The 12,000-nt window shown below is 43.2% G+C and overlaps 1 protein-coding gene across 1 annotated transcript; it reads right to left on the reverse strand.

Moving 5' to 3' along the window:
* Positions 1-3,729: 3,729 nt before the first annotated feature.
* Positions 3,730-10,871, reverse strand: dact2 (dishevelled-binding antagonist of beta-catenin 2). Its single transcript, XM_037684834.1, has 4 exons — positions 10,589-10,871; positions 6,927-7,059; positions 6,580-6,846; positions 3,730-5,732 (listed from the first exon to the last, which is right to left on the reverse strand). The coding sequence occupies exons 1-4, from the start codon at positions 10,847-10,849 to the stop codon at positions 3,961-3,963; spliced, it is 2,433 nt and encodes an 810-aa protein (XP_037540762.1). The 5' UTR covers positions 10,850-10,871; the 3' UTR covers positions 3,730-3,960.
* Positions 10,872-12,000: the final 1,129 nt, after the last annotated feature.

Below are 12,000 nucleotides of genomic sequence, written 5' to 3' on the forward strand. Positions count from 1 at the left end.
ACCGTCCATCCTTGGGCACGTGGACCCTCTTTGACTCAGGCTGAAGAGAGTTGAGGAGACCAGCGGTGAGGCCGTGGCAGCAGGTGGAGAGGTCACTGGAGAGACTGCAGATGCAGCCAGACCAGCGGTGAGAACTTCAGGCTGTGGTGAGTTTGTTGAAGGAACTACGATACGACTAGGTTTGGTGTGGTAGTCGATGAGACTGATGCTCAACACACAGTCTGAGCACTTTTTAGATCTTTGCTCAAAAAGCACAGAAATAACTACAACTCTGTTTAATCTCCACCAGGAATCTGCTTTCAGCTTCGTTTTTTTTTTTAAACACGCGAAGTGATCGATGCGATCTTACCCGGCCTGCAGGTTTTCAGTTTGACACGTGATCTGAATTCTCAAACACGTTTGTAACAACCAACAAACAGCCCCGCTGTGCATGGATTTATTTCTGTTGCTGCTCTCATGTCGAATAAATTACAAACATTTTTATTTTTTTTTAGCTTTATTTAAATTTAGCAAAGTTAAATTGCGTCGTCTCTTGGCAGGGCTCAGACGAAGTCTTTCGGATGGAAGATGAAACGTTTCTTACGCAAATAATCTGTCCAATGATACAATTTAACTTGTGATTTATTTGCCTGGATGATTGAGCGTACTTACTCTTTGTCAGATAGTTCAGTTTTATTGGGAGTAACTAAAGTTTTGTAATGTCTTCCTGGTGGGAGAGCTCATTCTTTTTTTATTTGCACTGGTGAACTGATGTTTGGATTGAGGTCCAGTTTCCAGGCTGCTCACATTTTGCAAGTGAAAGACGTTTTGATGTAAGACGCTGTTTTAGACCACAGATTACTGGGTGGCCGTGTCGGAGCGTCCCACCTCAGAAAGGAGCAGCCTCTTACCGTCCTGAATCCTCTGTGGCCCCTGGCAGCGCTCACCAGCTGCTTCAGGCCCTGCAGAAACCTGAACCGTCATCAGTTTAATGCGTTTGTGAAACTGGCGGTGGGTGTGTTTCAGCCTCCAGTCCTGCTGTTGACTTACAGACTAACGATGAGGGCTGCTGATAAGTCTCGCCCGCTAATTAAACACGACTGTCTGGGCCGATTGTTGAGGCTGCAGCTCGTTAAACCAAACGGCCGAAGGTCGAGGAAATCATGTGAGAGTTGTGTGAAGGTTCTCTGCTCCTCGAGATGTTTGTGAGGCTCAACAAAGAATTTTTACTCATTATCATTATTATTATTATTATATTTGGCAGGATGGTGGATCAGTGGTTAACAGTGTTGCCTCACAGCAAGAAGGTCCTGGGTTCAATCCCCGATTGGACCTGAGGTCTTTCTGTGTGGAGTTTGCATGTTCTTCTCGTGCTTGCGTGGGTTTTCTCCTCCGGTTTCCTCCCACAGACTAAAAACATGCACGTTAGTCTGCCTCCAGGCCCAGACCTCACTGGCAGAAGAGATCTGTGATCTCAGTGGGATTTGCCTGATGAAATAAAGGTTAATAAATAAATAAATAAAATATTAACTGGTTCAACCAGTTTGATGGTGCTCTGATGGTTTCTGGAGTCCGCCCTCTCCCCGGCCAACTCGTTTGAGGCGGAGGGTGTATCATGATATTTTGAACCGCTTTGGCCACGACTGCCTCAAATGAGTCGTCAGGGGAGAGGGTGGACTCCAGAAACCTTCTGAGCACCATCACCCACTATGTGCAGGTGCCATTTATAAGATTGAATTAGTTGTGGCTCCTTGGACTGATGAAGTCTTTTGGATGAAGGACGAAACGTCTCAACAAAAAGAAACCGTCCAGAGGCCCCGACTTAACGTTGTTGATTTTTCTACCTGGATTATTGAGCATGAATCTGTATATTTATAATATAACAGTATAATTATAGTGGTGGCACAGAGGCTAGAGAAGGGCAGCCTGTGGTTGGAAGGTTGCCAGTTCGACTCCCTGGACCGACATCAATTATGGGTGTGATAGGTGATACACCCACATTGCCTCCACCCTCATTTCTCCACCTTGAGCACCCCCCCCCCCCCCCCCCCCCCCTTCCCCCCCCTTGCCCCCCCCCCCCCCCCCCCCACCCCTCTGCTCCACACAAGGCGATGTGTGGTTGTGTCAGGAAGGCCACCTGGTGTAAAAACAATAGTCAACTCTTCGAGCAAGTTGGTTTGCTGTGGTAAACTCCCTGACGAAGGGAGCAGCCGAAAAGTTTTTATTAAATGGCCATCGTTAACAGTGGTGTCTGTCTGGGCTGTGGATACTTTACAACCTGAACTTGTGGGACAACCTTTCTCTCAAAGTGTCCCAAAGTCATTGCAAGTGTCTCCAACGCATCTCAAGAGCACCAGAGCTGTATTTAAACCGCTGGAGCTCTGATGGAAACATCAGAAGCAAATGTCCAGGTTTAAAACATGTTAAACAATTACTGAACCAGAGTACTGCGAGCGGCACGTTGTATGCCCGTACAGGAACACAGCAGTCTGTAGCAGGCCTTGTACAACACTTCACCTTCTTTTGTCTAGTGATGATGCATGTGTCAAGATTCATAAAGTAATTGACATAACATGATTACTGTGAATAATACACATCAAACATTTCGCTCGTTTTTTTGTTGTTTTTTTTTTTACTCTAGCTAAGCTTTTTTATTCATTATGTCTCAAACGTGTGCGCGCTCAGAGCTGTCTGGAGACACTGCAAGTGTTCACGCTTAATTCCATATTTAAAATTTTCAGATCTGTCACATTTTAAATTAAAATAAAAGAAATAGACCCAGGAGGCTTCACTAGGCAGAAAAAAAAAAGTCTGATGGGAATTCAGCAAACTACAATATGAGATAAACTACATTTTTTAAGACTGATTACACAAAACTGGAGTTTTTGGCCGAAAAACATCAGTTGGGTTTTTCTGATTTTTGTGGAAGGGCACCAACACATTCATCCATATACGACAAGCTGGAAGCATAAAAACTCCGAAAACACTCCGAATACATTAAATATCAATTTATTCTAATAAGTCAAAACTTTAACAATTACAGTAAGGGACTAAAATGAAATTGTAATGAAAACCATATTTGTCAAAGGAAATGCAAAAATGTTGGATATTTGTCCAACTCAGTTTAACACTTTACACTTTAATTACAACAATAAGTATTACAACAAAAAGTATAAATGATCATACATACATTTACACACTTTATTTTGTTTACTTACCAACATTTATTCATTGTCATCAGCCGCTGTGTGTTCATGTTAGCAAAATATCTTGAACCAGCAGGCAGATTTTGGGGGAAAAACAAAAAACTCAGAAAATGATCATTGGGTGAACATTTTCAACCAATTAAAACGGAGTCAACACAAATAAATTGTTATTAAAAACACAAAAACAGGTAAAGTTTGCTCAGTTCTACAGACACAGAACTAAAATTTGGCGTGGTAGTAGCTGAGACTGATTCCCAACAAATACTCTATGTGCTAACTTCTGGCCACTCGAGTCAAATGCGTGTTAGCAAAATATCTCATTAAACCACTAGATGGATTTTAAGAAAACGTTCAGAAAGTAAACACTGGATGTACCACTATGACTGATTCTACCTAATTCAAGATGGCCACCACAGCTAATCAACGTTAGCCAAAATGAAATTGGCTATAACTTGCTTTGACTAATATTGAGCTTGGGTTTGGAGTGGTAGCAGTGGAAATCCCCAAGACATACTCCGAGAGCGGACATATAAGATCTGGCAGGATGTCACGTACAAAGTTTGACCAAAGTTTTTGTCTGATTTCAGTGAAGAACTCTGACGTGAAAGGTGGCTAAACATTTCTTCCAGGATTGTAAGACCTTTACTTGTTTTTGTTTAAATGACACAAAAAGCCAGTTCAGTTGAAGATCTTTGTTCTGAGAGACCATATCAGATTTGTAAAAACAGGTTTTCAAAGATGTCCCCAGGGTTCCCAGAGTTTAGTTGGTTTTTTTTTATACCAGGGTCATGACTTTCAAAGAGGCCGGCTGGAACCGGCGAATTTTCTTTTTCAGGGCGCGAGACGCTTTGATGCGGCAAGTTGATGCTTCAGGGCGTGGTCGGAGCTGTTGTAGGGGCTGTTCAGCCGCGGTGGGCCCAAACGAGGCTTTAGCCCACACCAAACCTCTCTCCTCTTCGTGGAGCTCCGTCTCCTCCAGCGACAGACTGCTGTCGGAGTCCGAGTAGGACTGCAGGCTCTGGCTGGGCTCACTGTCCCCGAAGCGGTTGGTGGTGTTGTCGCTTGTCTCTCCCTCGCTACTTTCGTGGATGGTGGAGTGAAACAGCGAGGCGCATTCGGCCGAGTACTCGGATTCGCACCTGGGTGGGTACAGACTGGATGAGTGAACAGGTGCTGGAGGGTATCTGGAGTTCAGACTGTGGAGAAACGAATTGGAGAACACTGGAACCTGGAAAGGCCGTTGGGCCCCCATCCACTGCCCTGACTTGGCTCCGATACTGCAGACCATCTGTAAGCTCTCTGACGCCTGGACACGAGGCTCCTTTGACTTCTGGACGCAGGGGGCATGGAAAATGTCCATGTCAGACTGCCATTTGGAAGAAGACTGTCTCCTCCTCCTCTGCTCTGTGGGGTATTCGTAGTCCAGGCATTGTGGTCTACAACCTTTGCCAAACTTTGGAAAAGCAGGGACAGAACTGGTTTTAGATTGCACTTTGTGGGTAACCATGAACCCTGGACTGTGGAAAACAGAGTCGAAGTCTGAACTCTCTCCGACTTCCTTAAAGGTGTTCACTCTGTTCATCACTTTCCCCTTTCCTGGTTTTCTGCGCTCCCCCTTCGCTTCAGCACCGGTCCTTTCTCCGGAGAAGCTGTGTTGGTGTTTCACCACGCGAGGCTTCATGCTGCTTTTTGGCTTTGGCTTCACAGCTTTGGTTTTACGGTCTGCTTGTCTCATCTTGACCCTCTGGGATCCAGCAGGGACAAACCTGGCATGCACAAACTCGGGTGAGCCTGTGAGAACATCAAAGCCTTGGACAATTCCTGGGTTTAGCTTCATGTCTTGTTGCTCTAAATTACATTTTTTATCAGAGTGGCTCCTTGCTGTTTTTGTGTTTTCTCCTTGGGGTTTATAGGTTTTCTTAGAGGATAAACGGGTGACCTCATCCGGCCTGTAGTCCTTGGTAGTTGCAGAGTATTGGTTGAGACCATCTGGTGCTTCAAATGTCGGTTTCTGGTTCATCCGGAATGTTGTTTCTTGGCCATAAGTGGCCGTGCAACACCTGTTCTGGTCATTGCTTAGTGGAGTAACGTTGTTGGTCTTGACTTGTGAAGGCGACAGCATGGACACACATTTCTGAGACAATCCATGAACATTTTCAGTGGACTTCCTTTCATAGCGGTCTTCTGATTTCATAGTCTCTGTTTCTGTTTGGATTTTGCTCAGGCTGCGGTGCAGGAGCTTGTCGATGTAACCCAGAGTTTTGGACCCCATTTGTAGGAAGTCGTAAATGTTTTCAGGGGCTCCTTGGCCCTCTAAAGGTACAGAATTCCCAGCTTCACCCCCCTGGAAGAAGATTGGGCTCTGGAGAGCCACAGCATGAAGGGGGCTGGGGTACCGGTACACTTCAGTCCCACTGTGAGGCTCCAAACTGTGCTGGAATTTGGGCTCCAAAAAGAAAAATGGCTGTTTTGGACAATTTGGGGGTTTCTTTGGATCCACAGACTTAAAGCAGCCCAGTCCTTGAGCCATCATATTGTCCAGATCACCTGATGAATGAAAAAATTAAAAAAAGTAATTAATGTTCAACATCTCTAGAAGATGAAACAGTTCTTATTGCTCCATAGGAGGCTTAAGATAATATAGTGTGAATGCTGATTGTTTTCGTTTATTATTATGACTCTTTACTGTTTAAGCTGTTCATAAATAAAACGTTCAGCTCATTCACGAGGTGGGCACTACAGTTTAAGTTTTATACTTTTCAATATTATATACTGTATTTATGTGTTTCCCGTAAAAAATACAATAACCTACAAAAAAAGTTTTGTTTTTTTAACTTTTGCCTTCTTATGCTATTTATAGTTTTAGGTACAGTTCAGCAACCTTTAGCTAACCTTACATTAGCATTTAGCAACTTGTTTGCTTTTTAAATTTCAGCTAGCATTTTGTAACTTCTAGCTAACCTATAGCTACTTTTTACTTTCAGCCAGTGTTTTCTACTTAAGCTTTTAGCCAGCCTTTAGAATTTTTTTAGCTAGCTTTTTGCTACTTTAGTTTTATACCTGCTTTGGGAAAACTTTGGTTAGCTTTTGGCTACCTTAATGTCTAGCTAGCCTTTTTTGTTACTTTTAGCCTTAAGCAAGCCTTATTCTACTTTATTAGCTATCTTTAGCTATCTTTACTTTTAGCTGGCATTTTGTAACTATTAGTTAGCCCATTGCTACTTTTATCTTTAACCTAGCCTTTTGAACTTCCAGCTAGTGTTTTGAATTATTTAGCTAACATTTTTCTACTGTTAGCTTTTAGCTAGTGTTTTGCTTCTTTTAGCTTTAATGACTCTGTTTTAATTTCTTCAGCTGCCATTCGGCTGTCAGGAGGTAAAATGTCTTTAGCTACCTGTTGACACAGGTCTGGGTCGTGCGTGTTCGGCGCTCGTAACGTTTGCTCGAATCCTGCTGCTGCCCAGATGAAGGCCCGCGGGCCGCAGTGGGTTCTCGTCCGCAGAGCGCCGGCGGCTCAGGTCGAACGGCGGCGGGGGGTTGCCATGACAACCAGGACTCATGGGGACGAGGCTCGTTTGGGAGGACGTGAGACTCTCGCTGTAGACGGAGGTGCAGGAGTTGGATCGGGAGCAGGAGCCGCCGTCGCTGAGCTCGTAGAAACCTGGAGAGGGCGGGGAAACGACTTAAGGTGAGCGTGGAGTGGGCGGTACCTGAGACGGCCCGGCAGCTCCGCCTACGCACCTGAACTGGGCCTGCTGTCGCTCTCGGGCTGCTCTGAGGAGGCCTTGCTCACGTCCAGCTTCAGCTCGTGGATCTGCTGGTCCAGCTGCTGCAGGTGAGTCTTCAGGCCGACGTCTTGTTTCCGAAGACGAGACTAAAGGAAAGAAAGAGGTTTCACTCAGAACCTGTGGAGTTCAGGTGTTGCAGCTCTGAACTCACATGTGGACAAAACGCACAACAACACATCTGAGCGTTTATTAATGTCTGAATGTTTATGAAGCATTCTCTCTGTCATCCATTTTTATTCCGTACATTTTTCAGTGCAGTTCTCGTCTCGTAGCTTTCATCTATTTCAACAAATCATAAAATGTTCAGCTCTTTCAGGACAACCTGCTGTGACTTTTGGTGTTTGTGCAACTTTAACGTTTTGAAATATTTAGCCTTTTCTGCCATTTTTTTTCTCATAAAAATGAACTGAGCTCATTTTCCATCCTTCATATCTTTAGCTCTGTTTACAACCTTTTACTGCTCCTTTCACATTTAGTTCTGCTTCAGCTTCTTTCAGCTTCCTGCTGCAAATTTAAACTGTTTTCAGATACTTTCAGCTGATTTCAGCTGTTTTGGGCTCCTTTCAGATTCTTTCTGATAACTACAACATTTTTGTGCTTCGTCTAACCTCGTTCTGCTTATTTCAGCTTATCCATGCAAGTTTCAGCTTTTTCTGCTATTTCAGCTGCTACTTAGCTGTTTTCAAGCTAAATTTAGTGTTTTCAGCAAATTCCACATTTTTTCCACACATTTTAACTTTTTTCAGTCTAAATTAGCAAAAATATGCTCTCTCCACGTCCTTCTGGTAATGGCTACTTTTCGGCAGTTTTTGTTGCTAAATTCAGCTTTTTTCAGATAATTTCAGCTTTTTATGCTCTTTTCTGCTTCCTTCAGTCTAATTGGGCAAACGTGTTCTTTCAGCTTTCTTATGCTAATTTAAGCTTCTTCTACCAGTTCAGCTACATTTTCTAGCTATTTTTGTCTATTTTCATATACAAGTGTTTTGTAGTAATTTTTGCTACTTTCAGACTACCAGTAATTAACTCCTTTCTGATAATTTCTGCTTGTTATGCTCCTTTCATCTTAATTATGCTAGTTTCAGCTTTTTCTGCTCTTTTAGCTACCATTTATCTTTTTTATGCTAAGTTTGGCTTTTTAAGCTAATTCCACATTTTTAGCTAATTTCAGCTATTTCTTCTTTAAGCATGTTTTTGCCTTTCAGCTACTTTCCAGCCATTTTCTTTGTTAATTTCAGCTTTTTTAGCTGATTTCCTAATTTTTGTGCTCTTTCTGCTCATTTAATCCTAATTCAACATGTGTCTGGTTTCCTTTGCTAATTTAGGCTTGTTCTTCCATTTCAGCATTTTGTTTTTAGCTCATTTCAGCTGTTTCTCAGCAAGTTTGTCTGCTTTAAGCATTCACACTGCATTTTTGCAGAAAATGCAATTTCTCTGGTTAAAGATAAGATATTTATTAGAATGAAGGACGTTATCTTTGATAAAAGAAACGCTCCGGCCATCAAGGAGAGCGGCTCAGCTGTGGCTGATGATTAACCCCAGCAGGACATGGAGGGGGAGAGGAAGTGGTGGTGGGTAACTCCTTTCTCCCCCACAGGGAGAGCCTGAGTGTAAACTAGCTCCACGCTGGGGGTTGGGTGGGTTTACAGCCGAAGGACATGAAGGGTTACAGGGGTCTGCTGCTCGTGACTGCTCCGCTTGTTTATTCATTCTCTTCAGAAAAAAACGAACCTTACGCTGAACACTCGTGTGTGTTGGGAACGAGTCTCGGCTACCACCACACAAAACTTTAGCTTGTTATCCGCAAATCTGACTGAGCTGCAGCCGTTTTCGGAGCATCGTAAAAGAGCACCTTCTGTAAGGACAGTTAACGATATTTTGCTAACAGCATTCGTACAGAAACACAAACACGGGCGGTTACATCATCGCCCACCACGGACAGGATGTTTATCCCCAACAGACCTGCTAAGCTAATTTAAGCCTCGTGTTTCTGTCGTGTCGGTTCTGCTCCATCTCCAAACGGTTCCACCAGCGGCCCAGGCCTCCATGTTCACGGAGCCGCTCGGAGCGGAACATTTGGCTTTTATTTCCTGACATTTAGGAGTTAATGATTGAGGTTTCACCCCCCACTCTTAAAGCCCTCGTGCACAAAAACGTGCACGCGCACATAAACGCTCCTCGGGGCCCTGCAATGAACCTGATTTATGACACGACTTCCTACCCCCCGCTGAGCACAGGAGGTTTCTGGTAATTATTACAGACCGAGTGAGAGGATCAGCTGACGGGAGATCGAAGACGTACAAAAAGTTTTATTTAAAAAAAGTTAAACGGCTAGAAACAACATGGCTCTTCAGCGATATTAGCTGTCTTTCTACTTTTAGAAATTCTTTGGCTACCGTTAGATTTTGGCCAGCATTTATATAGTTTTAGTTAATGTTTTGAAACTTTAACTTGCATTTAGATTTTAGTTGGTTGAACATTTTAGACTAGGTAAAAGCCAAAAGGAACAAAATGCTAACTAAAAGCTAAAGCTAGCATTTTGATAACTAAAAATAGAGAAAAGCTAGCTAATGAATCAAAAACATCAGCTAAAAGTATCAAAACTGGCTAAATGCAGCAAGGCTACTGTAATTAAAGAATAAAAGTAGCAAAAGACTAGCTAAATGCTAAAAGTAAAGAAATAATAATTAAAAGTTAAGTCTTGAATTATGATAGGTAAAAGCAAAAAAAAAAAAAAGTTTCAAAACACCAACTAAAAGCCAAACGTAGCAAAAGGCAAATTCTAAAATCTAAATGCAGCAGAAAGACAGCTAAAAGCTAAAAGTAGCCAAAGGCTGGCTAATGCTTCAAAACACCAGCTAAAAGCTAAAGGTAGCAAAAGGCTAGCTTAAAGCTAAAGTACTCAAAGGCGAAGTAAAAGCTAAAGTAAATCTAGCATTTTGATAGCTATAACTAGCAAAAGGCTGGCTGTGTCAAAAATGCCAGCTAAAAGTATCAAAACATGGTTAAATGCAGCAAAAGACTAGCTAAATAAATGCTAAAAGTAACAAAAAAATAACTAAAAGCTAACTAGTATTATGGTAGCTAAAAGTAATAAAAGGGTTAATGTTTCAAAACCAGCTAAAAGCCAAAAGCAGCAAAAGGCTCGCTAAAAGCTAAATAAAAGTAGCAACATGGCAGCAAAAGAAGACAAAAACAAAACAGATTTCAAGGAGAACAAAGTTTTTGAAGGAATCTGTGATTTTAATGTTTTTCTATGGGAAAATAAATAAATGAGTAAATAAATATGTTGAAAAGTAAAAAATTAAAAGACAGAATTCATCTCCTAAATGAGCTGAAGGTTAGATGTAGTTTTTATTTTAATTAACCTTAACTTATACAGGTTGGTCTCATTGAGTCACAAGGACTCATTTTCATTAGACCTGTTTTAGACAGACGACAATAAAAAGCCATTAAAATAAAAGTAGTTGTGAAAATCATAAAATCAACGTATAAACGGGATCATTCATTCAACCTTCACCTTTACACTTATAGTTCTGATCAGTCAGAAGGTTTTAACTGTAAACCCAAACATCACGTTGACTCCAGCAAATTAAAATAAAACGACCAGCTCCTCACCAGCTGCTGCTTCAGGGAGGTCAGGGTGGCCTCCAGCCGCTGCTCCTCGGCTCCCATCACCCCTGCTCCTTCTGGCTCGGACAGCACCCAGGAGACCGGTTCCTCCCGGTCCAGCCCCAGAGCCCAGCTCACCATGTCGCCCTGCCGGTCCCGGAGCAGATGCAGCTCCTGCAGCCCAGCCAAGGCCACCCGCAGCCGGTCCCTGACCCCGCCGCGGTCCTCTCCCCGGGGCCCAGCCGAGGACCCCTTCCTGCTCAGCATTCTGTAGACCTGAGACTTGAATCTGACTGACTGCGGCTGTTTGCTCTCTGAACTACCTGTTAGAATAAGCCCTGAAGCCCCGCCCACACAACAAACTGGCTCCTCCCCTCTGGGACACATCTGGTTTTAATCTGCCCCACCAGGCAGCTCAGAGGAGCTGTTTTCTCACACTGTCTCCTCTCTCTGCTCCTCATGTGAACCGTGTGGGGGTTTTCAGAGGGAGAAAATGTGGATTAATTAAAAAACAAGTCTTTCAACACAACACAACCAACATGTGCACAACAGCAGACCAATGATGAAAACTGCAAAGAACTAAAATTTAAATACTCACTACCTCTTCTCTCCAAACTAATAACATAAATACACTGCTTACAAGTGATTATATGTTTATATATATATATATATATATAGACTAGTGCATTCCAGTCAAATTACAGATTGTAGGTATTTGTCTCCCTCTTGTGGCTGTAAAGAAGTTCACACCTTGTAGAAATCAAAGAAGGACTCAGCTAAAGATTTTCTGTCATCCATCGTCTTGTTCTGGACGCAGGTTTCGGGGGCAGCAGCTTGAGCAGGAAGGTCCAGCATCTGTCTCCACAGTCACCTCTTCCAGATCTTCTAGGAGGACTCAGAATCTCTCCAGCGTGTCTTGGATCTGTCTCGGGGTCCTCCCAGTTGGACATGCCCAAAGGACCTCCCTATGGAGGCGCCCAGGGTCCATCCTTACCAGAGTTCAGGACCAGAGGTGAGGGTAGGAACGTAAACTGAGCGGTAAACAGAGAGCTTCTCCTTGAAGCTCAGCTCCCTCTTCACCACACTGGACCGGCACAGAGTCCACAATACTGCAGAAGATGCACCGATCCATCTGTTGATCTCACGCTCCATTCTCCCCTCACTGAACAAAACTCGATAGTTCAACTCTTTCACTTGAGGCGACACTCAACTCCCAACTCAGAGGGCAGTTTTCTGACTGAGGAGGTGAAGAGTTTTCCATCTCCACTAATTAACCTTCTAATTATTTTTGTGCTCAACATTTTCATGTTTCCAGTCAAAACTGATGTCTCCATCATATCTGGTACACGCTCTGGTTTTTGTGGCCTGCAGGCCTCTGACCGGAGCTCACACGACTCATTCCGAGTAAAAAATAACAA

Source organism: Nematolebias whitei, chromosome 1 (genome assembly GCF_014905685.2).
Source record: "Nematolebias whitei isolate Nwh7 chromosome 1, NemWhi1, whole genome shotgun sequence".
In the NCBI taxonomy this organism is placed as follows: domain Eukaryota; kingdom Metazoa; phylum Chordata; class Actinopteri; order Cyprinodontiformes; family Rivulidae; genus Nematolebias; species Nematolebias whitei.